Here is a 25,025-nt window from a genome sequence, read left to right on the forward strand (position 1 = left end):
TCATATTAAAATTTAAATAGGTATAACTTCAAATAAAATTTAATTTTGTCGAAAATTAAAAAAGAAGCGCCTATTTGTATCTATCAGTTGATTCAAATATTCACAAATATGTGCAACCCCTTTTGTGATCTCAGGGTTTGTAATCCATATATTTAATTTTTTATTTCGCAAATTCCATTTGAAATTTTTCCATCATGAAAATTCTCTATGTGAGCATAGAAATCATCACCTAAACACAGTATGATTACCATTCTCCATTACCTATATTATTTCACATTAATCTTCATCAACCACCACAGCTAAAGGCTTCCCAAAAATATTACCATCTTAGTATGCCGTTTTGAGATAAATAATAGATTATTTATACTGTCTATAGGTATTAGGGTGGCCCAAAAAAAACGAACTTTTTTTTTCGTGTATCTTGTGAAAATATCATGTTTTAAGAGCCCCCCAAAAATCAGCGTAAAAAAAAATTTTAGAGTCGCTCAAGACTTAAAAATTTCCAAAATCGTCAAAAATTGAATTTTTAAAAAATTTTTTTTCTCGTTATTTTAGGTTTAGTTGAAAAAAATCCCGATTCTGAAAATTTCAAATCTATATTTTAATTTCTAAAGGTCACTCATAATTATTTTAATTTTAAAAGTAGTGTACCTAAAATGTTTTCGAGCGACCTCTAAAAATAAATATCAACGAATTAATATTTTTTTTTTATTGAATTTGATGAACAAAATAATAGACACGAGACACTTAAAAAATTTCTCGAGAATTAATTTTTTAAAATTTAAAGTGTCTCGTGATTTATTTTTATTCTTCTGTTCATCAAATTCAATGAAAAAATTATTAGTTCGTTGATATTTATTTTTAGAGGTCGCTCGAAAACATTTTAGGTACACTACTTTTAAAATTAAAATAATTATGAGTGACCTTTAGAAATTAAAATATAGATTTGAAATATTCAGAATCGGGATTTTTTTCAACTAAACCTAAAATAACGAGAAAAAAATTTTTTTAAATCAATTTTTGCGACCTCTATAAAAAATTTTTTTTGAGCAGATTTTTTGAGGGGGCTCTTAAAACATGATAAACTAACATATTTTCACAAGAGACGCGAAAAAAAATATTCGTTTTTTTTTTGGGCCACCCTAATAGGTGTGTCAAAACATTATTTTTTAAATAAAAAAATAACTATTATCAAAGTAATAAATACATGTGAATAAAGTTAGGTATTATTTATATGACCTTCCTCAGCATTTTTTTGTAACTTGAAATAAACCACGTTTTCATGAATTCTAAACACCCTGTATATCGATAACGAACCGATTCTGCATTCATGTATATTCGATCACCCCATCTTAATTACGGTCCTGATATGTTGTTGTAGGATCACGATTATCCTATAGCAAAATACATACTTTTTCAATCATTTAATAACAGGAAAGATTAAATTTGTTATCAATAATATTCTTATTTTTATGGAAAGAAATATGATATGATGGGGACAGGTACCTAGGAAAAAATAGACAAGTGGATTTGGAAAAACAATTTATTGCCGCAGAAAAAAATAAAATCCCTTTTCTTCTTAGATGTTTTTATTAATGTGATTCACTACAATAAATGGTGTTGATGTACATCCTTAAATGCTGAAACGAAAATTTATTTCTTCCTGATATTTTACAAACATATTCTACTTGAAATAAACTGCGTAGTATCAATGAAGACAGTTTACACCAATAACTTACTACAATTTTGTTACATTATGAAGATTACAATACACTTAAGAACCGTCACATGGTGCTTTTGATTACCTACTTAATTTTTTTTTAACAAATACAATATTATTCAATATGTGCCCATAAAATTTAAACGTGTACAATTTATTTGTTTTTATAATTATAGTGGAGAATTTACATTTATTGCAAGAAATTTTAGGTAAAACCATTTCCATTAGTATGGAAAACATTTAAAATGAACTGAAATAATAAAAGTGCGTTGAATATATTTTTTCATTAACTGTAAATAACTATATTACTCTGGAGTACAATGAACAAGAGGGTTGGATATTTCCAGAATTATTCAGTAGAGACGGTCTGTCATTGTTTGTTTGTCGCTAGGAATAAACTTTTGTTTGTACCTAAACATTGGTGGCGCTTTTCTATTGGTCGGTTCAAGTTCAGACCATCATAGGAATTGGTTTAAGATTTTAAGAAACAATTAACTTCTGCCCCAAATTCTTTAGAGAAAAATATTGAAATGATGAAAATAAAATTCCGTCAGTGTTAATCGTTGTTGTATGCAACACACAAGCCATATAGGATTTATATCATTAGATAAGGTAGTGTAGTTTATAATATTAATGTTTATATCACTAGGCTTTTTTTGTGGTAATACTTTATGGATGTTTCTAATGGGATCATAGTCAGCTAGTTGGATGGCAGATTTAATATTAAGTTTCAACTGTCGACAGTGTCGACATTTATAGGGAGCATCACTGTCGATATGATGGTGTCAATGTTTTATCGTGTCAACTGTATTGTTGTTTGATGTTTATAATTGATCATAAAAACATATATGATTATACCATTAGAGGCAGTTTGTTATTTGTTTGTTTGGTTCGTTATAAAACAAATCTAGATCGCGTAGTCAAATAAGCAATGTGGCCTGGTACCACATATTTGAGTTAAAAATTTTATGCTGTTACAATATTTTATTCTGTCACTAATATATGTATGTAAGTTCTTCTTTAAAAATAAACCATTTTGTAAATTTCATTGTTATTATTTAATAACTTATAGTCTGCACAACATTAGTGTTAATTTAACATGAACATCATTCTAAAAATTAAAAATCTCTAATACAGTGTATCTCAAAAGTAATATGCATTTCGGAAACTGGCAATTATTCTAAAGACCTAAGCTTTCATACGGTCCAATAAAAAAAGGTGGTGGCCATATAAAAAAGCAACTCTATCCCCCTTCCGCCATCAATGGTAACATTTTAAAAAATTGAACATCACCGAAATTCATGCCCCAAAAAAACAAAATTGACCTGTCCGAGCGATTTTTCCAAAAATTGCCAGTTTCCGAAATGCACAAGACTTTTGAGACACACTGTAGAAAATGCTCAATGCTTGATAAAAAAAATAATTTCTGATCCACTTATTTGGAGCACAAATTTTTAAACAAACACAATACTAGAGATTCCACTATGTACAGGGTGTTTATTAAGTACTTACACAAACTTTAGTTTTTCGTATAGCAACACATACCTGGATTTAAATAACCATAATTTTTTTTTGTCGCACTGTATGTTACTTTTGACTAAACATACCTTTTCTCCATTCTATTTTACGTACAAAAGGTACTCTTAGTATCTGTCACTGAAAACAGAGAGTTTGTAAAAAAACAGGTTTAAATAAGTTAAACCTGCGTTGGAATTTTGAAAGAATTATTAATTGTATTGTGATGTGACAAACTTTTTATCTTAAAATTAGTCAAAGATTCACCTTTTAACTTTTGTACAAATAGTTAATAAACACCCTGTATAGTGTATCCTTTGTGCCTGGTACCTAAATTGGCCGATTTTCTAAGGTCCAGCAAACTTTTAGACAACGTGATGTGAAGGACAAATTTATTTGTCAACTTTTTGAGACTTAAAAAAACGATGAATTTTAAAGTACTTTTTGACTTATGATGGCCTGAACTAGATTTGTAAGTACACGAAAAGCGAGTATAGTCTTTCTGAAGTCAGTTGAACATGTATAAAAAACCGAGCAATCAAATTTAATGAGTTTCATAGGCGTCTCTAAAAAAGTTTTCTGCTAAAGGTAAAAAATTGTAATAATTTGTATATAATGTGTAGAAAATTTCTATTATATGTTCATTTGGCCAACAATATATTTTAATCATTTATGTCTTCAAGCAATTTTATTATATTGGTGGTAAATTTAGTTTTGTTCCGTTTCAAAAGGTCTCCAAAATGCCATGTTGTGATATTAGTAAACAAAATATCCATCTTATTTCTCTCTTTCACAATTGTGATATGAATGATTGATAGAAGGTGCCTGTAATAAATTAAAATTACCTGAATCACGCCAAATTCCGCATTGCTGCACTGCACTGCTAGGCAATTTATCAACTGCTTGTCAACTGCTGTGATTTATTGCCCAGTAGCCCACTGCAACTGTCTTTGTTTTCCTTTGCCAGCACTCGCATTCTTCAACTGGTCCTATACATTTCTACCGCATCCACGTTTAGTTCGACCAGACCTGTATATGGGTATAGCTAAATAAATTTGGGAACAAGTTTTTCAAATATTTCAATGCCGAGTTGCTGCGTCAGCGACCGAACCTGGTACATACTATCAATCTGTTGGTTCTTCAATTGATATCGGAAAAACTATAACAAAAGTTATGGTCTCGTGGTCCTTCTAGGTTAGCAATAAATTTCCTGTCGCTAACTATATGCAGCTGATGTAGACTTTTTCTACATCTGTAGTCGTAGTTACAGTATAAAATTCCAAAGTGTAATAAATGTTCTGTCACGATCGCTGGGTGCAGGGGTGGTCCAATCGGAGCGATTTTGATGTCGATGTGTAAATTGGACGTTTCTGCATCGAAACAACACAGTTTAATGTTTGATATTTTTTACAGGTAAAAACATTTATTTTTGAATACTACAATTAATAATTTGTGTTTAAATGCCGTGCCATGTAGTACATTGATATTATTCAAAAAATTTGTAAAATTTTTTTCGTAGCGCTATTATTTAAAATTGCATGATAACCGTAGCTCCTATAAAATTTCAAACGAAAGATCTAAAAACTAGAATCTTAAGAGCTTCAAAACACTTTTTTTTAATTCCCTATACGACCATTTTTCACCTAACTAGAAAAACTTCGAAAATTCTTTTGACCTTTTAATTTTTTACATTAGTTTATTATTATTATTATTACTATTATATTGTATCCGAAGACTAATTTCTTCTCAACTATAATAGTTCATTATTCTGATTAAAATTTTCTCGTTTTCAAATTATGAAACAAATACGATTTTAAATTGACATGCTTTTTGCCATTATTTTGACTTATACAGTTTTTTTTTATTTTTTTCCGTAGAATTGAATGGTGTAATCAGTTTCTGAACGTTTTTTAATTTAAACAAATTATCAACAATAACTGAAAAATTAATTGTTGCAAGTCACTTTTATTTTTTTTTGCATTTTTGAGCATGTTTTTGAACTGTTATTGCAGATTTTTTTATTTCACCTAAAAGTATATGTCAAAACGAAAAAAAATTATGTTTTTAAGTAGAATTATTCTTTGAAAAAAAGTGTTTCAGGCCGAAAAAATGAATATCTCAGAAACCTCCTGATTTTTAGATCTAAAAAATTTGAGATGATTTAAGACAGAGAAAGGTATACTTTCACCAAGTTTCGTTAAAATTAAATAATTTTTGCGGAAATGAGAAATAAAAAACGAAAAATCAGAAAAAAACTGTTTTTCGCATTTTTCTTAGAAATTTTGAGGTTACGTTAAAAAGTGATTGCTACAAAAGTTGTAGATTTTTGCATGATCTACAACTTTTGTATTGGATACTTTTTTGTTTGACGACAACTTTCGCCAGTAATCCCAATGATACAATATTTCATAACTTTTTAACCCCCCAAATCAACCCTCCACCGCCCCTGCTCACGCATTTATTTTTTTTAGGTTTATTATAAGTCCTTTTACCATTTCCACTTATAAAAGTGTAGGTAACAATTTTTTTTTTCTCCAAGTCTAATTTGGTTGGACTAATTATTGAGACGAGACACAAAATCAGGTGCAACATTCACAAAATCAGGTGCAACATTAAAAAACAAAGTTCTAGTAAAATAAAATAAAAATACAACAATAACGGGTTAAATTGGCCTATATATTTTTTTTCAAGTTATTAACGTTAATAATCTGGAACTTCTTTGGAAGAGGACGGCAAGCTGCTCTGCTGCAAATTCAGCGAACTAAAATCCCCCGTGTTACACGGAATACTCGGAATCCTTGACCCTTGCTTGGAAAAACCGGTATACTCCGCCGTAAACGGTTTTATAGAAGGTGGCGGTAAACCAATCAATGGCGTTTCTTCTAACTTATCCAAAAGTGTTTCTTCCGTTGTCGTCTGCGATATACTTTCCAGGAAAGGTAAGACGAAGTCATCTTTTTTGGGGGGTTTCACTTCTACCACACTCGGGAGAGGCGCGTTGGATGGAATCAGAGGACTTTGCATGATGTTGCAAGAGCTGCCGATTGGACTGAACGGATCGGGAGTGGTGAAACTCGGAGTCGGAGATTTTTGTTTTTCCGAAGCCAATTCTTCCGCTATGCTGTTCTCTGCGCTTATATCGGAAAAGTCTATATCGTAATTGATTTTCGACAAGCCCAAGTAGCTGTTATCGTCAGGCGTTAGACTGTCCATACTCTTATTCTCATGAGCCGGCGACGGTGATAGGAAATCGGTTGTTTGAGACGTTTGCACCTGGCTCGTATTCGGTATGCTTATGCAAGGGGTTATATTCAGCTGTAACTTATTTTTTGTACTGTCCAATATATTAATCTGGCTCATGGATAAATTTTGCAGGTAGTAATTCGGGGACTTTTTTATTTCTTCGCTAGTCGTCACGCTTTCGTTCACAACCTTAGGGACTAGCGGTGGCGGTGAAATAATCAGGTTCTCTTTGGCAATCAGTAATGGAGATTTTCGTGGTTTTATTACAAGAGGTGTTGCTTCGAGCACGGATATGACTTTTTCGTTTATTTCGTCCTGTAAAAAAAGACTGAAATAAATATGTCGCTAAGACAAGTACCTTCAAAATAATTAGAAAAGCATACGAGAATAATTTAGCAATTTCTGGGTTGGTTACCACCTCGTCGGTAAGAAATATAGAAACTGAGTGGAATTTCTAACCTAACATAACCTAATTTAACCGATGACATGGCAACCAATCCAGAAATAATTCTACTGCAACCGCCATGAAAGCTTGCAGTTTTTGTGCAGACATAGAAGTTTAAGGAGTTACTATGGCAGTATGATAGGCAGTTTCGATAATTCAATATCAAACTAATTTAAAATATTGCTTGACTTCCATGCGTGACATTGAAAGATAAGTTTAGGTTTATCTTTTCTTAGTATAATTTAATCAAATAAGTATAAACAATTTGTTCTCCAACGAACATTTGCCTTTTTAAAGTCACCCACAGTATAAAAATGAGCATTTTGCAAGTACATTGCTAAAAATAGCCCCAAATCTATAATTAAATTATCTTCAGACCCAATTTGGTGGAATTGGACATTGAATTAAAAGTATTTTTCAAGCTATAAATATTTATGAGTAATGCCACTATTATCGAAATGATAAAGACCGGCTTGCAAGATATTTCGTAACTTTTTATTGTGCACGATTAGCAAAATTTTCTATCTGTCTAGGAAGTTTCTTCTTAATATTTTTCTATTTAGAAAGAAATATAAGTACAGGGTTAGTCCCTATAATCTGACAACTCATTGTGAGTTTATCATTGAAATTACAAAAGTTTTAGCTTTTTTATGAAATTTTTATAATACAGTATTAGAAAAAACAATTGAATAATGGAAATAACTAATTTAAAGAAAAACATTTTTTTAAAATGGAACGCCCTATATATTAGTGTGTTAAATTTCTCTCTTTTCAAAAATATATATGTTATTGTTTGATTCAGGACTTTTCGACATATTTCAGTTTAAAGCTATTTTTTAAAAAACAGGAGGCAAATTTGCAAAACTCACAATAAGTTGTTAGATTATAGTGACTAACCCTGCACATATAAAAAAATAAATAAAGAAGAATAGAATAGAAGAATAAAAGAATATGTATTATAAATTAGGCAGTTTGTTTTAAAAAAAATCAGATAAAGGAGTAGGTGAATTAGAAATAAATAAAAACAATTAAGCAAACGAATATTTTAATTTTTGCAACAATTCACTGAATCTCTGTTGGATATATCACTGTTATCCTTAAATATTTTCCACTTTTTCGGAATGTGTTACGGTTTAAGATAAACAATTAAATAATTCATTCTCACTACGAAAAGAATAGAATTGCTGTTGCATATAATTAACCTTTCCAAAAGCAAGATTTTTCGTCAACTGGTAATTTTTCTCCATTTCCAATGCTATATGTGCAGTCACGAGTTGTAATATTTTCATTAAAATTGAGATACACTATCCAGAAATAAACCTTTATTGTACAGGGTGCTTACAAATTTGGAGGTTTATTTCTAATGGGAGATCGGTCTTCACAAAAGAAGTCAATTTACCAAACAAATCATTGTTCGAGTATCACCGAAGTATTTTAAAATATCGCCAATTATTACTAAATATCGGCAATTACTAAATATCGGCAGTTAATTCCACCAGGAATGATGGTTCTTTTACTAATACCATCAAATATGAGTTTTTTTCATTTGCACTAGGTGACACTTGGTGAAAAAGAGTATGTTAATACACCATTTGCAAAATCACTCACCAGTGTACAAAGACTTAAACACCCGGAACACACAGAAATTGTTTGATGCAGAAGTATAAGTAGCGGCAAAAGAAAATATCGATTAATTTTGCGGTTACTTCTTGTTCCGAGAGTATTCTCATTAAAATTAGTTGTTTCTTAACCGTCATCCTCACACATCTAAAAGTCTATTGTGTTTCGGTATTACTCTATTTTAAAGGAGTATTATTATTATTAGTGATTAGTGTTTTATTACATCTAATTGGGTTGTACACACACATTGAGAGAAAAGTGTAACAAAGTGACACTGCTTGTTGTTAACTGTAACTATTTAGCTCAATACTTAAAGTCCACTCGATTGGTTTTTATTCTAATAATACCACAAAAGATTAGGGTTCTACATTACACTCGACGAAAAAAATGTTTGCTAGTACACCAGCTGTAATATCAGTGTAATAGTGAAAGATTTATACACTTGTAATAGAAATTCTTTGGCATGGAAAGTGTGTGGTGTAACTAAAGGAATATATGGAATAATTTTATTGATTGTTACTTGCTTTAACAGCACTTTGTTACTTGTCTTAAAATTAGTTGTTTCTTAACTATCGTAGTTGCGCATCTAAAAGTCTATTTATTGCGTTTCAATATTAGTCTAGTGCGAGTGTCATATGTTTTCATAGTGATCAGTGTTCTATTACATCTAATTGCTTCATATGGCGCACACTAAGGGAACAATACATATATCAGTTTCAGGTGCAAAGGATCCATAATCTGAGATATTTAAAGTATAACCCAGTAACGTCCCCCGTTGCCAACTGTTACTATTTAGTTCAGTATCTGAAGCAAAACCCCTATAAATTGATCGTTCTTTTATTAATACCATTGAATATTAGGTATCTTTCTTCCATCCGCACTAGCTTGTATTTGGTAAAGGAAAGTATATGTTAATTCACCAGAAGCAATATCGGAATAATAGAAAGATTTAAACACCTGCAAACGAAACACTGTGGTGCGGGAGATGTAAATAGTGTAAATGACAGAAACACATAGTCTGAATGTGTGTTGGTTGCTTTTTGTTCGACTGTACAACCGTTACTTGCCTTAAAATCAGTTGTTTCTTAACTGTCATTCTTGCACATCTAAAAATCTGTTGTGTTTCGGTAGTCTACAATGTGGATAAAATGGTAATTAATTGTTTTAGACAAAGTCTTATTACAATGGTACCTATATGCTTTGCCGAAGAAAAAATTTTTTTTTGTGACAGAATTTTTTGTAGACTTGCAATAGGTCGCTAGCAAATTATCGACAATGTAAAGACTTTCCTGCTACAATTTTATTGCTAGACGAAGCTATTTTTAGCCTCAACTAAAGTTCCACAGTACACACCTGTAGCCTATTAAAAATTCCCAATATGATTCCAGTTTTGTCATCGAACTGTCTGACTGAACAGCATTAGTGATAATTTAATTCGACGAGCTCGTTTGTGTCGACGAAGGAGGGGAGACATAGAACATCTTCTGTCGAATGCCGTTTGAAATTATGACATGTCATTCCCTCTCGACTTCAACAGTTCGCAGTATATCCGCACTTTTTTTATTTTATTTTTTTTACTTTTTTGCATTATACGGTTTATTATAACAAGATACAGTAAGTGGGAAAAAGAAAATGTCATGCAAAGTTTATAGGGGTCAATTTATTAGATAATCGGACGTTATAAATAAGTGAGACCCAAGGTTGTAAAAACCGATATTTATTAAAACGACTTTATAAAAATCGAAACAAATCATAATACAATAAAAGTGAGTAAACATACTTCTTAATCTAACAGCAAATACGAAATATATATTTTTAAAATCTATTTATATAACAGATAATTATTAGCACACTTCAGATTATCTTTCGACAAACACAAAATGATAGATGATGATGATCTAATTGTGGCGATTAAGAAGTTCAATAAAAAACCAATTATCCAATACGGAAATAAAAGCGAGGAAAAAATAACACTTGTGTCTAGAATTAAGATAAAAACAATTTCGTAATTTACGAGTGTACTTATTGTCGAATATGATTTATTACGTTTTTTAGTGACACATAAATTGTTATTTCACAATTTATTTACTTCCTGTAGACTTAAAAAAAATTACACGTGTCAAATGTAAAAAATTACATGTATCAGTATGTATACACTTGAAGTCAACGGGTCTGTAGGTATATTGTTCAGTGACAAATTGCCAGATGCTTTATATCTCAATAGTTAATATGAAATAAAAGGTTAAAATATTACTATATCTAATTTTTGTTTAGTGTAGTACGAAATATATACTAAAACTTCCACAAATAAAAGAGTAATATAATGTGTTCCACTTTGATCAACACCACCTTGATATTTTAAAAAGCAAGAGTAGATTTTCAAAACATATTTTCCAGCAAGGCCTACTTGATGAGGTCTAACAGCACAACTTTTGTTTCTACTTTAATTTCACGGCCTACTGTATTAAAAAAAAAAATTTACCAAAAACTTAAAGAAGTTTAATTAAATTGTACCTGCATCTAATACCTAATATCAAAATTTCATTTCAACAGCTCATACAGAGTGTTTGTATTGGTAAGGAAAGTTTTTAAAGTGTAGTGTTTGAAAAATTCAGTATAAAAAAATCATTATATTCGGCCGTTTTAGTCTAGAATTTGTAGAGAAAACTTTTCATTAGATGCTAATATGTTAGACACAATTAAGTAAGGCCTCGTTAATGCAATGCAATTATAAATATAGGTTATCATTGTAAATGTGTATCAATATTATGCTGCATCGATAAACTTGTTTACAAATAAAAAAATATTGAAAATTAAATAGCATTTATTATAAGGTAATATTCATTTCCAATTACTGGTCTTTCTAAATTGCGTGTAAAATATTGTATGGTAGTAAATTTTTTATATCTCTGCCTAAATACCATCTTATATTACAAACTCTAACCTAAAACGGTTCGATATAATGAATTAATGGTTTTATACACGGTCTTCTAAATATTGCATTTTAAAAATTGTACATACTAAAAAAATACCCTGTATGATCTAATGAAATGAAATTTTAGTGTATTTGGCACTTTAGAAAACGTCTAATACAATTTTAAGTTTGGAAATCTACCCATCCATTCTAAAACATGAGAGTGGCGCTGCTGAAAGTGAAACACGCTGTATATGGTATATGTAGGGTGTAACTTTATGTGAGGGATCAACTTTTTATGACAACAGTATGTGTTCCAAAATATTTTCTTTTAAATTAAATAAATAGTGAAATTGTAATTATTGTTTGAAACTGCAAATATTAACTAATATTAATAATAATTTGTTTTACTGTTTTTACTGGAATCCAAATATGATTTCTATAACAGTGCAGTGTTGTTTTATTAAGTTCAATTTTATAGTCAATTTAAAGTGGTTTTTCGTGAAGTGTCTTTTGCGGTGTAATTGCTAATAAAGATAGTTATTTCAATGTTCAGTAATGGTGTTTGTGTGTCTTCATTGTTAAAGTTTTGTATGACGTAAAAAAACATTTATATACATCAAGTAGGTTGAGATTTGGGGACAGTGAGTTTGGGAAAACAAACTTATATGTATTTCTAAAGGCCAAAGGTAGCCTCCTTATAAATATGACTCCATTCAAAGGACAAACTATATTATTGAAGAAAATATGTCTTTATATCAGTGTTAGTATGTTTCTTTATCAAATAAATTAGTAGTCACATAATATAAAGTTACTAACAGTTAAAAACTAATATATCCGTCTAGTCAAATATTTTTAATTGATTATAAGTGAAATTAATTTGTTAAAATACACAATTTAAATTGATATTCCAAGTAAAATATTCGAAAATTATGAATATGCAGTTTAATTTTTTTCTTGCAACTTATGACTATATTAAAAAAAAACATAAAACGACACCTAAACAATATTTTTAAGGATAATATTATACCTTCAGTTTCTCCATATCCTCCCTCAGCTTCTTCGTACCGTCCTGTACCACGTTCGTCCTTTCAGACAGCCCCTTAAGGAGGGCTAAATGCTCGCATAACTGGTGCATGCCCTCGCACGCCACCAGAGCGGACTCCCAAGCGCTGACGCAGGTGACCTCACCCGACATGTAAGCTTGGAATTCTTGTTCGGGCATGTTCAGAGACTCGGCCGTTAGGTTTTCTATGAACGACACCGCACAACACTAGAAATCAAGTAAATTGGGATTTATTTATAGATAAAAAGGTCTTTATTTAGAGTAATCGGGATCTGGAGGGAACTTTTGGGGTTTCCGACGGAGTGAAATTAATTCGAGGTCTAAAAATATAAAAAACGTCTGATTGCACCCGGAATTTAAATGAGTGTTTTGTTGGAATTTAAATAGAACTCGTAATTGTTATAAAATAAGTATCATAAAATAAATATTTATGGTTTCGGGGTAAAATCACTGATTGAATAAATAAATGAAACAATAAGTCTTTCACTGTTTTATCTCAAGTTTTGAATAAACAAGAATACCCTTATTTATTTAATTGGTAAACATCTAGATGCTGATAGTACAGTTAAAGAACTAGAATTGTACCATCTACAGTTGTGGATATTTACTTTTTATGATTATGAGTATCATTGATGCAAATTGAAAGTAAAGAAAAACATTATTTTCATTTTGTTAAATTTCCAACTTTCAGAATATCCTATAAATTGAAAATTTTTGTTATGGATACAAAATATCATGACAAAAATGAAATACTTCTCTTATTTTTTACTCTGTTTTAATATAGCATTGAAAGAAATATTTTGTACCTTTGTTATTCTATCCCTGACAAAGATGAACATGGAAAAAATTTTTTGAACTGGTTTGAATTAACTTAGTACTTTTAAAACTACTGCATAAAATATAAGTTTGTGTCATTACTAAAAAATTTTGTGTATCTCCTTAATTTTATGTAAAAAGTGCAGAAAACATCTTTATAAAAATCAAATGTTTTCACAAAAGTTTTATGCCGTATAACTTACAATACAGGCTGTCCACTATAAGAGGGCCACTACTATGGATGATGCATGTCAAAAATCTTTAATGTTTTTTGTTGCATTTTTTGAGGTCTTTATGCTCGTAAAAACAGATTTGAGATCCATGGCCAACTTTATGAGTACACATAAAAAAACCGGAAAAGTACCGAAAGTTTAGGGTCGTCTAACCTTTCTTGATCAGATCTTTTTAGTTGAAATATTACTGCTGTGCAAACATGTCACAAAAAAGAAAGCATCACACGTTAACCCTTTTGCAAAAAGTGTATATTCTAAATAAATTGGTTTTTTAGTCTTCTTTTTTATTTTTAATAAATGCATATCCATATTTTATGATAATGTTTGGTTTTATTGTTATTTTTTGCCTTATCAGTAACAGATAAAATCTCATTCATATTATATGTATGTACATAAATATATTTATATATGTACATATTTACTATCCAGTAATCCGAAAATATTGGCAATTCGAACTTATCTCTTTAAGCCTGTGTCTTAATTAGTTCGGATTAAAGAGTCTATACTGTAATAGTTGTTTACATTTTTTCCATAGGACAAGTCTGCCTCGTGCATATGTGGTATGCACCAGCTGTGTAGGTGCTATTGTCACATTGTGATGAAACTCCTCAATATTAATACTCGCTGTATTTTGAAAACTGTTAATCTTACACCTCCCCGTAATATACAACTTTTTTGTTCATTTATGATTACTCTATCTCATTCTGAAGTAATGGCAGTCAAACTTCTTACACCCTGTAGATCACCTTAATTCGTAAAAGAAATATTAAATTGAATATTGAAAGATAGTACTAATATTTCAACAAGTTAATATAATTTCTAATTTTTTCTTTAGTGTCACCCTGTAGAGTTGTTAACTCTTGAAGTAGTGTTCATAATCAATTTCTTGCTATAATGTTTTTGTTTTTCAATAAATTTGCTGCTTGTTTTCTATTGATACAACAAACTGTTTTCAAGATAAATGCGTTAACAATAAAGATACAAACTATTCTCGACATAACATCTTAATAGTAATAAATACATAAAATCAAAAATTTGCCACTTATGCAACTAAATAAGCAGGTACGTAATACCAAATGCCGTATTTCATTAGGTATTTATTTTGCTACATGAGGTACCAATTGTTTTCAGGTATTTATTATTAACGTTCGTTGTATCAATAACAAATAAACATACTTTTTTTTTACTTAAAAAAATATGAAAATCATAAGAACAGCAACAAGAATTTAAAAAGTGGGTCTATATTTCCTTTTTGAAGGCCAATTTATGTTAGGTTTTGAAAATTAGAGGTTAGGCTACAAGGTTCTTAGGTTTGTCATGCACAGTTGCAAAATTTTGGTTCAAGAATTTTTTTTTTTTCGTAAAACGGATTAGTTTGCTTTTTTATTTTTTGCTCAAATTTTAAACATTTGAGGTTAGGTTCTAGTCCTTTAAGGTTACGTTTTATGGATTTAAATTTTATGTATGCACAAGAAAACATATATTGCAGAATGTCTTTTTGAAGCAATCATATCTTTTGTTGAAGAAAATATATTGTTTCTGTGGATTTTTAACTTTTGGATTTGAGGTTAGGTTTTCAGGTTTCCTGGTCAGCTTCCTACGAATTTGAGTTAAAGTTATGCAAAAATATTGGTTGCACACTCAAAAGTATACTTGCAGGTTTAGAAAAAAAGAAAAAATTGAATATGTTCGGTTTAAGTGAAGATTTATAAATTTGCGGTTATGTTTTGGGTCCAGATTCATGATTTAGGAATATGTTTAATATTTATGATTTTTTTTTTGTTTGGCAGCCTTTAGTACATAATTTTCCTTTTTTTTTTCATTTTTAGATACCGAATATGTCAAACTTCGTATGTTCGAGTTTGAGGCTAGAGATTACTTGGCCATTTTGAAAAAATTCTAGGCATATATTCCAATTACCTCACCGGAACTTTATAGTACAGGTAATTTCGGAAAGATTAAAAAAAATAAGTACTATTTGATTAGTTTTGACGCGTGGTTTGAATTTTTTCCAATATTTCCCACTGTGCCGCGCCTCCAAAGCAGCACAGTGAATAGAACTGGAAAAATAACTTCAAATAACATAGCTTCTGTCCAAAAACTATCCAAATTTAATGGAAAATGAAAAAGTTACAATAAAAAATCGATTTTCAAGTTTCAACTTGAAGAACTAATAACTTTACAGGGTGAGTCTGAATAAAAAAACATCCGAGTGATTGCCCACCATTTCCTGAACACTCTGTACATAAATGGACTGGTTAAATGAATAAATGAAAAAAAAAACAACCAAAACGAAATAAGCACTCACCAAATTCGTAAAATAGTACCCAGCCTCGCCCTGCATCAGCCTGGAGTCGTTACAAAACCTCGTAACGTACAAAATATTGCTCTTCAACCTAGCAGGATTCGCTTTCAAGACAACGAAAATCAGCGCGGGCAGAAACTCGTCAGCGCTCNAGATACTGAATATGTCAAACTTCGTATTTTCGAGTTTGAGGCTAGAGATTACTCGGCCATTTTGAAAAAATTCTAGGCATATATTCCAATTACCTCACCGGAACTTTATAGTACAGGTAATTTCGGAAAGAACAAAAAAAAATAAGTACTATTTGATTAGTTTTGACGCGTGGTTCAAATTTGTTCCAATATTTCCCACTGTGCCGCGCCTCCAAAGCAGCTATCGGCACAGTGAATAGAACTGGAAAAATAACTTCAAATAACATAACTTCTGTCCAAAAACTATCCAAATTTAATGGAAAATGAAAAAGTTACAATAAAAAATCGATTTTCAACTTTCAACTTGAAGAACTAATAACTTTACAGGGTGAGTCCGAATAAAAAACATCCAAGTGATTGCCCACCATTTCCTGAACACTCTGTACATAAATGGACTGGTTAAATGAATAAATGAAAAAAAAAACAACCAAAACAAAATAAGCACTCACCAAATTCGTAAAATAGTACCCAGCCTCGCCCTGCATCAGCCTGGAGTCGTTACAAAACCTCGTAACGTACAAAATATTGCTCTTCAACCTAGCAGGATTCGCTTTCAAGACAACGAAAATCAGCGCTGGCAGAAACTCGTCAGCGCTCACCGGCCCCCCTTGGCAGTGCTGCAGGACCTCCACGACGCTCCTGCAGCAACGCACCACGCAGGTGAGCTTCTCCTGGGGAGCTTTCATCGAGTCCATGCCCAATAGGTCGTTGATGGCGGTATACACCAGGTCACGGACCTCGATGCTGGTCTCGCTTATGCAACAATCCAGGTGGTGGGCGTTTACCCAGCTTAATTTACGGATTCTGTCTTGGATCGCTAGGTCTTTTTCTTCGTCGTTTGTAGATGGCGGGCAGAAGAGGAAACTGGAATATAAATATGGAATTTGATATAGAGCTTAAGTTGGAGAAGATAAAATAACTCTTTATGTTTTTTTGTTGAAGTATACAGGAAATGTTTCACGACGAACTGTACATAAGTATTGGAAGAGCAGGGCAACATAGGCATGTACAGAATTATTGCTTAAAAAAGTTATGAGTCGAAATACGAAAATACACAGAAAGCTCTAAGAAATTCAAGAATTGCTACTATTTATTTTGATTTTAGCTTTTACAGTAGTTAGTTTATTTTTTTTATTAATACTACCGATGGTTTACAGATGCCTGCAGTCAGAATGTTTAAATTCCAAGAGAAATTGGGAAAATTCTCATTTTTGTTGACACTGAGAAAAGTTCGTCCTGTCTATAAAAATAGTGATTCATTCTAGCTCTTTTCGTTGCCAAAATACTATTAAATAAATACTGATTTAAAAAACGTGTTATTAAAAGTTCATTGTTGGTCAAAAGTCAAGAAAAATATTACAAAAAAAAATGAAATGCACGGTTTTTGTCACTGGTTCATATATGTTCAAAATGCTATATGAAATAGTAGAAATATTATACAGGAGGAGGTATGTTTTCCGATGTGAAGTGAATTCCATTAAAACATGAATTTTTAATTCTGTAAAATTATAATAGGAAGTCACTAATAATGGTAGTAGGAAAATATTAGTCCTAGCTATTCTTATTTCTAAAATAATACTGAAAAGCTGGTTATAAAAATATGTTATCAGAATTTCATTAGTATGTTAATTCAAAAGTTGAGAAGTGTTCCAAAAATATTAAATGCATGGCATTTGTTACTATTTGTCACAAAAAATTATTAATTTTTCCTAATACCGTACCGGAATTTTGGAATTATAACTTCAATAATCTCTACCAAAACTAAATTAATTTCCACAAATTTTCCAAAAGCTACAGCTAAAATAAATTGTTTTAGTGAAAGTTTATGGATCCCTCTATACAAGGTGTCTGGAAAAAGTTACCACAAATTGAGAGATAGAATTATCAAAAATAAAAAATATAGAACATGATCCTATTGTCTTTAGTTTTTGAGATAAAAAGCACTGAAGGAAATTTTTTTAAATCAAATTTTAGCCTCTTTTTTGAAAAAAAAAAGAAACAAACGGCGTAATGTATTAAAATATGAAGCAGGTAAGTTTTAAACAGTGTTTTAATGTTAGTTACATATATTTGCTAGCTACGACCTTACCTAGTAATTTTTATAACTTTTTTATATCTTTTTATGGTTGTCATGTATGCCATATAATGTAAAATGTATTTTGTATATGAAAATTATACTCTTTTTAAAATCGCTGAAAATAAACCATTTTTGAGAAAAACGCAAAAGTCAACTAGCCTGCGCCTAGAAACGAATGTGCCATATTTTGTACTTGCTTACTTCCTTCTATGGAAATAAATTGATTTAAATCAAGTACAATTTTGCTTATCTAAAAACTAACATGACTCTTTAGAAAGGAAGTTTGAACTAAGACAACTTTCTAAATAAGTTTCTCTTTGCCCAAGGCGACCACCGTTAAAGCATGGCCTATTCATTTCTGGACACCCTGTATATTACAGAGTAGAAGCTAGTCAGTCAATTAGTCCTTCTCAGAACTTTCATACCTTTCCTAAGCATCTACATATTATTTTATTTGTATTTATAACCTAATATCAAAAAAGCTGTCATAAAATGTGACTTGGTAAGGTAAACTTTAACAGATGGTCAAAAACTAATAATGTCGACATATTTAGCATCTTCAAAAACTTATATTTACCAAATTTTAATGTAGCATATTTTTTTGAAATATGGCTAAAATTTGATTTAAAAAAATCATATTTGACGCCGTTTATCTCAAAAACAGAAAAATGACCGGCTTTTGATCGTTAGAGGAAAAAATTTTCCAAAACGCCTTGTAGGCCAACCAATACAGATTTTTTCGCACACTTAAATATTACAGCAAATTTCATGTATTACCTTTTGAAAAATACTTAGTAAATGAAAACCCAAGTGATTTCTCCAGCAATGTCGTGAACAATTTTTTTTAAAGAATAAAAACTGAAAAACAATTTTTTTGTTTTTGTGTCTCGAAAAATAATGATGGAGTCGTCTTATTGTCAATAGGACTTTTATAGAGAATAAAAAAAAAACTATAAAAAGGTTTTTTTGTGCGACCCGATTGGATCTTTTTTTACAGAGAAAATCCGGAAAAACCTCTAAAATAGACCTTTTCTTCAAAAATTCATAACCGTGAAATTTGAAGCTGGAAAAGCAATCTTGCGGAAAATGACAAATAATAATATGTAGTTTAATCGTGCGCTAGATGTGTCCTATGCATAGTTCTTGTACAGTTGCATTATAAACAAATTAGGGTCTTTTTTTTGTCTTGTATATATCGGATTTTTGGACTTGAAAGTCGCCCGAAACAATCGTAAGTACGTTCCATGCGGTAATCAGGTATTATGGTGTGTACGTCAAGAAACAACTTATATAACAAAATATCTGATGTAATAACTAACCTGTACAGACTGACCATACTGTACTTCTCGAAAAAATCCAGCAACTCATCCCGAACCTCACTAGTCACCCCCTGATAGACAACGTTGTTGTTGACCCTGTCGTTGTACAAATTGTAGCAGTTCTGGGCAAGCTCCGCCAAGTCCTCAATTGGCTTAGCCTCCAGTTCACTCAGTATTTTGGTGGTGAACGATTGTACGCATTTGAAGAAGTCTTTCCTGACTATCTCGCCCCATTCCCCGAACGAGGAGATGAATTCTGCCATCAGTTTGTCAGCATCTGGATTGGCCTGACGCATGTCGATGTACTTTTCTGGCCTTCCGGAATCTTGGTAATTAAATCAAAGAAGAAATAACAAAAAATGCAAACAACGGAACGAATTAAAAGATGATAAAATAAAATCTACCTTTGGCACTGGACGATTTCCTGAAAACTGGCAAACTCTTCAAGTACTTGGTCTTTTTGTCAGTTTGTTGTCTTTTCTTTTCCTCGAACTTTGAAAATCCAGGTACCTGCGCCTTTGACTGTTCTGAACTACCCTGTCGGGATTTTCTCTGCCGTACTTGGTCCATGTGATTTCGGTAACATTTCGAACAATATCCTAGAAAAATAAAAACATACATATATTTGAAACAGCATCGTGTTTAACGGATATATTACCTTCCCAGTCAGCGTTACCGAAGAACCCACAACCGGTCTTACATTTCAAATCCGCTTGATTTATCCTCAAAGAGGGCTGCTTAGTCGCGTACATTATGTACTTGTAGGATCGCTGTAAATTTAATATAGGCATCTTGAAGCTTATCTAACCCTAAATTCTTAACTAACAACTTAAATCTACGAAAGTCTTTGGTCCTTTATGAATCAAGGTAAAACCTTTACCTTGATGTAGCGCACTTTTAACATTAACCCATACTTTCACGGATTTTTCAAATAGGATTTTCACATTACAGTGAAAATCGTTTGGATACACGGCTCAGATTTCTGCTACGGAACAGAGCTACCATGGGGGCACGAAGCTGTGGTCGTGTGCACATAGGTTCAGTTCTTTCATCAACATCTGCACTATAGGGAATTGGGGGAATTTCAAGAACGCCGTGACTTCCTTCGATCCTTGATTTTTCGTCAAGAAATCACATTGTAAGTGTGAAGAAAACGTTAAACATTCACCAGGATCAGCCATTTGTGTCACGCAAGACGGTTTAATTCTATTCCCGACAGATTGAAGAAGAAAATTTTGCGAGTCGGATAGGAACAGCTTTAACACTTTGTAACTTCTCGGAATTAAAACGGCACTCCGACAGATTGAGATAAAGGATCAAACGTAGACAAGTTGACGATGTCTCTTGAATAATAATGTTTGGAACTAACTCAGATTTAGGAAATAGCAGCTTTATATCTGTTGCTAGATAACGATTTCCACATACGCCTGAGTTTGAACTTTATCAAGTGATAAGAGCTGAGCACACAAGGTTAAATGTCTGAAGATACAAAGTGGGTACATGGACTTTCTGACGTCTTTGTTAAGTCTACACATCATGTGAAATCAGGGCAACTGTACACAGTGATAACGGAATGAAAATTATTACCACATGGTGATTATTTATTTATGACAGCTGAAAAATGAATCTGATACTTTGTCGGCCTCTTAAGTTTAATTTTTGTTGGCACTTAGGCAAATTTACAAAGATGTTTCTGAGAGTAATCAATATCTTTATTGTTAATGAATATGTACACAATTTTCTAATTCGTCTCATTCATTTGAAAATGTTAATATTGATATATAGTTACAATACAATCAAAATATTAAGTTTGATAACATTCTGAGAAAAGCATTTCCATGATTATATTACGCAGTATAAATTAACCAAATTCCATGAAATATAAAAAATAATGATAGGCAAAAATAAATAATGGTGTGAACCCTAAGCTCTTACTGTAAATAAAATACAAAATTAAACACAGTAAATAAAAATTCATTGTTCTCTTTGGATAAACATGATTTGTTCAAGAGAATATTATAAGAAAATTTAATTGTGTCTTGTTTAGTGACGGTCCTCAAAAATTAATGTGGTCATATTTTGACAATGAAGGGGAACTCCTGTGATGAAGAAATTTCAAACCAAATGCTATTAGTTAATATTTCTTTAAATTAACTGATAAAAACAAACAGACGTTTTCTAATTTTTTACAAAACTAATTTTCTTAAAGTTACGACATTATGAGGTTTGTAAAATGGAATGTTATCAAATTACAACCTAAACACTGTGAGGAAAAATTAATTTTGCAAAAAATATTAAAAACTTGTTTGTTTCTATTAGTTGATTATGAACAAACTTATTTTTCAAATACAGCGCAACCTTTTTTGAGATCTCAAAGTCGATCACTTCTATTTTAATATTTTATTTTGTATATTTCGTTCGACTTTTTTTCATCCAGAAAATTGTCTATGTAGATCTAGAAATCATCCCCTAAAATAAAGTATGGGTCCCATATTGTCGTGAGTCATCACTGGTGTTATTAATAATTATCATCATGTCATCGTATCAAAAACAATAAATAGCAACAAAACTAAACTTCATGTTTTAATTTTAAATATGATAATCTCGAATTAAGTAATATATAATACAGTAACGATTTTTTTTTTATTGCGTCCATGATCAATTTATCTTAATAATTTCATTAGCAAATGGGAAAACTTACTATCTAACATAATTCTAGTGGAATTTATTCGAAACGTCTTTTAAAAAAATATTAATATTCTTTTTTATACATAGGTACTATTATTTATGTTTAAATTTTGTCTTCATAACTATAAAAGTTTATTAGACGAAAAACTTTCAAAATCATTTAACCATTACATATTTAAATTTAAATTTAAGAACCTTTTTAGGTCAATGATTAAAAAACTCAAATATATTTAAAAGTAAAGTAGAATGAAACGAAATATAGTAAATTAATTTATTTTGCCTTAGTAAATATTGGTAAATATTATACAAATATTTTATATACATTTTAGGTCATCAAAGTGTATAAAATAATATGCATGTCTCTAATCAGTAATTACCCAAAATGACATGAAAGCACAATCATTTCAATTATTTAAAAATATTAAAAAAAAATCTATTAAAAAGGATTATTCTTTAAAACATAGGATAAAAAAATAAACTGAATTTGTAAATAATTAACGTTTTTTATGGAACTGAAAAAATTATTTACTATTTACGTATTATAATAATAGTTTGAGGCTCATTTAAATTTTTATGCAATCTACTTTACTTCATAAAATAAGTCTATATGTGATCTCTATTATATTGTAATGGATTGAATGAATTCTTTGTACAATTCAGAAAATTGTATATCTAAACCTAGGACGATTTGATTTGTCTAAAAAAATTTCAGGAATTTTTCTCCAACTATAATAGGTTTATCTGTTGATAATGATACAAAACCGGAGTTTGCATATTAAGTTATTGTATTCCTGCACTATCAATATTGCCAGTTGTTTTAAAATCAACCTACACTGTACAGTTATAATAGGAAATAATTTAGTAAAATAGATAGCTTTTGTATAATTTAGCGACGGGTTATTTTAAAGTCATCATATTTTTTTGATGATTGTGGTCGATGTGCCAAACATTAAAAAACATTCCAAAATTAATAAAAAAATTTTACTCATTTTTGTTAAATATATAACTAATGTTAGGTACTAATTGTAAATATGTTTTTTAATCAACTGTTAGACAGTGAAACTAATGAAAAATAATTTACTGAACACAGATTGCTTTGCTATGACAACAATGTATTATTTTAAAATCACCATAATTTTTTATGTCGATGTGAATGAATTAAGCAATATTGGTATTTAGATATGTTACTAATTGTTTCATAGTTTATCTTATTTAAAACAATTAAATTTTCGTTTATGTGGAATGATAAGGCTCGTGGCAAACACGCACTCAGCAAAAGTAACTCGCGGTGTGGTGTAGAAATTGCTTTTTAATAACATTTTCTTTAAATACGAGATTTGACAACAATGCATAGCCCAGTACATAATTGTGCATGAGCTACGACTAAAGCTTATTGTTGTAAGAGATCACACTAGTTTGTCTAGAGGCGGGGTATGGAAATTACTAAAAAAAAGTTTAAAAAAATGTTTAATTTGAATGAATACACTTTGATACATGTTTCTAAAGGTCAAAGATAGCCTCTGTATAAATATGACCCCCATTAAAAGTTACACCCTGTATAAATATTTATAACATTTGATTCTAATAACTTTTCAAGTAGTTTTTTCAATTATTAGATTGCTGAAAGGAAAAGAACTGTTGGGTTTATAACGAAGAAAAGCAATTTACTTGTTTGTCTTAAAATGTTATCTGTACAAATAAATAACTGCTGTAATTGTAAAAACAAGCTTAATAATTGTTTAGTATTAATTTAAAGTACTACGAAATGATTGAAAACACTTCGGTACTTTCTACGAAAATGACAAATTATTAATCTAATACTATTTTTGATTAAAAAATAAATTCATCAGAAAAACCCAAGTATTTATTAGCTTTACTAAAATAATATAAATATATAGGTTGTATAACTTACTGAATGTAAGAAATAGTCAACTAAAAGCAATAAACGATTTGTACTTGTTTTATTTATAAATATTATTTGGTAAGTATAGAATAAATAACTTTTATATCTATGTATAACATTTATATACTTCATTATACTTAGTTACTTCACTCAGCAGTTTGATCCACATCAAGTTTTAAAAGAATAGTGCCATACATCGATTTGTTCACTACTATAAAATTGTTTCGATACAGAAATATACTCATAAGATAAAGTTAAACATAAAAGACTTACCTACAAACAATTAATTGGGGATATTATCAATTGATTACTTGAACAAAATGCCCTATATTGTACATGATATTTCAAATAAGGAAAATAATTCCAAAGGAATTTTTATATATTAGACAAAAAAAAATACATGCATATACTTACATATTCCAAGAAGGTATACAAAAAAAAGTAAATATCCACACTACGTACTATAATAATATTCAAGGGTCCACAATTGTTACATTTTTATTTTGACATTTAATTAACCAACAACCACCATTTTTGAGGTTAAAGAGTTAACTATTGACACTATTGACAGTTCACAGGTGACAATTGACAACTGATATTTGTATGTACTCCACACTGCATATTTGTATTTTGTGTTGCATAATCTGAATAGGGTACGAAAATGATATTTTGATCGATAAATTTTTAAAAATTGAACTGAAATTTTTGTTTAAGTAAATAATAATGAATAATCTCTTAAATATATTAAACTGAACAGAATTTTGTGCAAACTGATAATTCTTATTTTAATATCACGTTAAAAATACCTACCTGCTTGATGACACTGTAGTTTAATTGTATCAGAACAGAAAAGTAGATCTAATGCCTTTTACCCGCCTTTTTAACTTTGTTGTTTTCGGTTTCACAATTTCACATATTTACATTATACTGTTTTAAGTATGCTGTACTCTATGTAGTTTATTTTAGTTTT

At 30.4% G+C, this 25,025-nt stretch overlaps 1 protein-coding gene across 3 annotated transcripts; it reads right to left on the bottom strand.

Annotated features, from left to right (window-relative positions):
- Positions 1 to 5,752: 5,752 nt before the first annotated feature.
- On the bottom strand, positions 5,753 to 24,502 carry LOC108912524 (rab5 GDP/GTP exchange factor). 3 transcript variants are annotated; one of them, XM_023455934.1, is made up of 8 exons: positions 24,470 to 24,502; positions 20,123 to 20,234; positions 19,869 to 20,063; positions 19,465 to 19,789; positions 16,653 to 16,932; positions 15,881 to 16,015; positions 12,488 to 12,730; positions 5,753 to 6,793 (listed from the first exon to the last, which is right to left on the bottom strand). In XM_023455934.1, the coding sequence occupies exons 2-8, from the start codon at positions 20,214 to 20,216 to the stop codon at positions 5,936 to 5,938; spliced, it is 2,130 nt and encodes a 709-aa protein (XP_023311702.1). In that variant the 5' UTR covers positions 20,217 to 20,234; positions 24,470 to 24,502; the 3' UTR covers positions 5,753 to 5,935. The 3 variants fall into 3 exon arrangements, with proteins under 3 accessions (XP_023311702.1, XP_023311701.1, XP_018573285.1); XM_023455933.1 differs by lacking the exon at positions 24,470 to 24,502 and having other exon boundaries at positions 20,123 to 20,825; XM_018717769.2 differs by lacking the exons at positions 15,881 to 16,015; positions 24,470 to 24,502 and having other exon boundaries at positions 16,518 to 16,932; positions 20,123 to 20,825.
- Between the last annotated feature and the right edge of the window lie 523 nt (positions 24,503 to 25,025).

This window comes from Anoplophora glabripennis, unplaced genomic scaffold, assembly GCF_000390285.2.
Source record: "Anoplophora glabripennis isolate ALB-LARVAE unplaced genomic scaffold, Agla_2.0 scaffold35, whole genome shotgun sequence".
Taxonomy (NCBI): Eukaryota; Metazoa; Arthropoda; class Insecta; order Coleoptera; family Cerambycidae; genus Anoplophora; species Anoplophora glabripennis.

Excerpts from the sequence above, each read along its gene's own strand:
- LOC108912524 (XM_023455933.1), bottom strand. The coding sequence starts at position 20,255 with ATGCCTATATTAAATTTACAGCGATCCTACAAGTACATAATGTACGCG. Across the intron at positions 20,064-20,122 it reads CGGTAACGCTGACTGGGAAG|GATATTGTTCGAAATGTTAC; the intron begins GTAATATATCCG and ends TTATTTTTCTAG. Across the intron at positions 19,790-19,868 it reads GAAATCGTCCAGTGCCAAAG|ATTCCGGAAGGCCAGAAAAG; the intron begins GTAGATTTTATT and ends TTAATTACCAAG.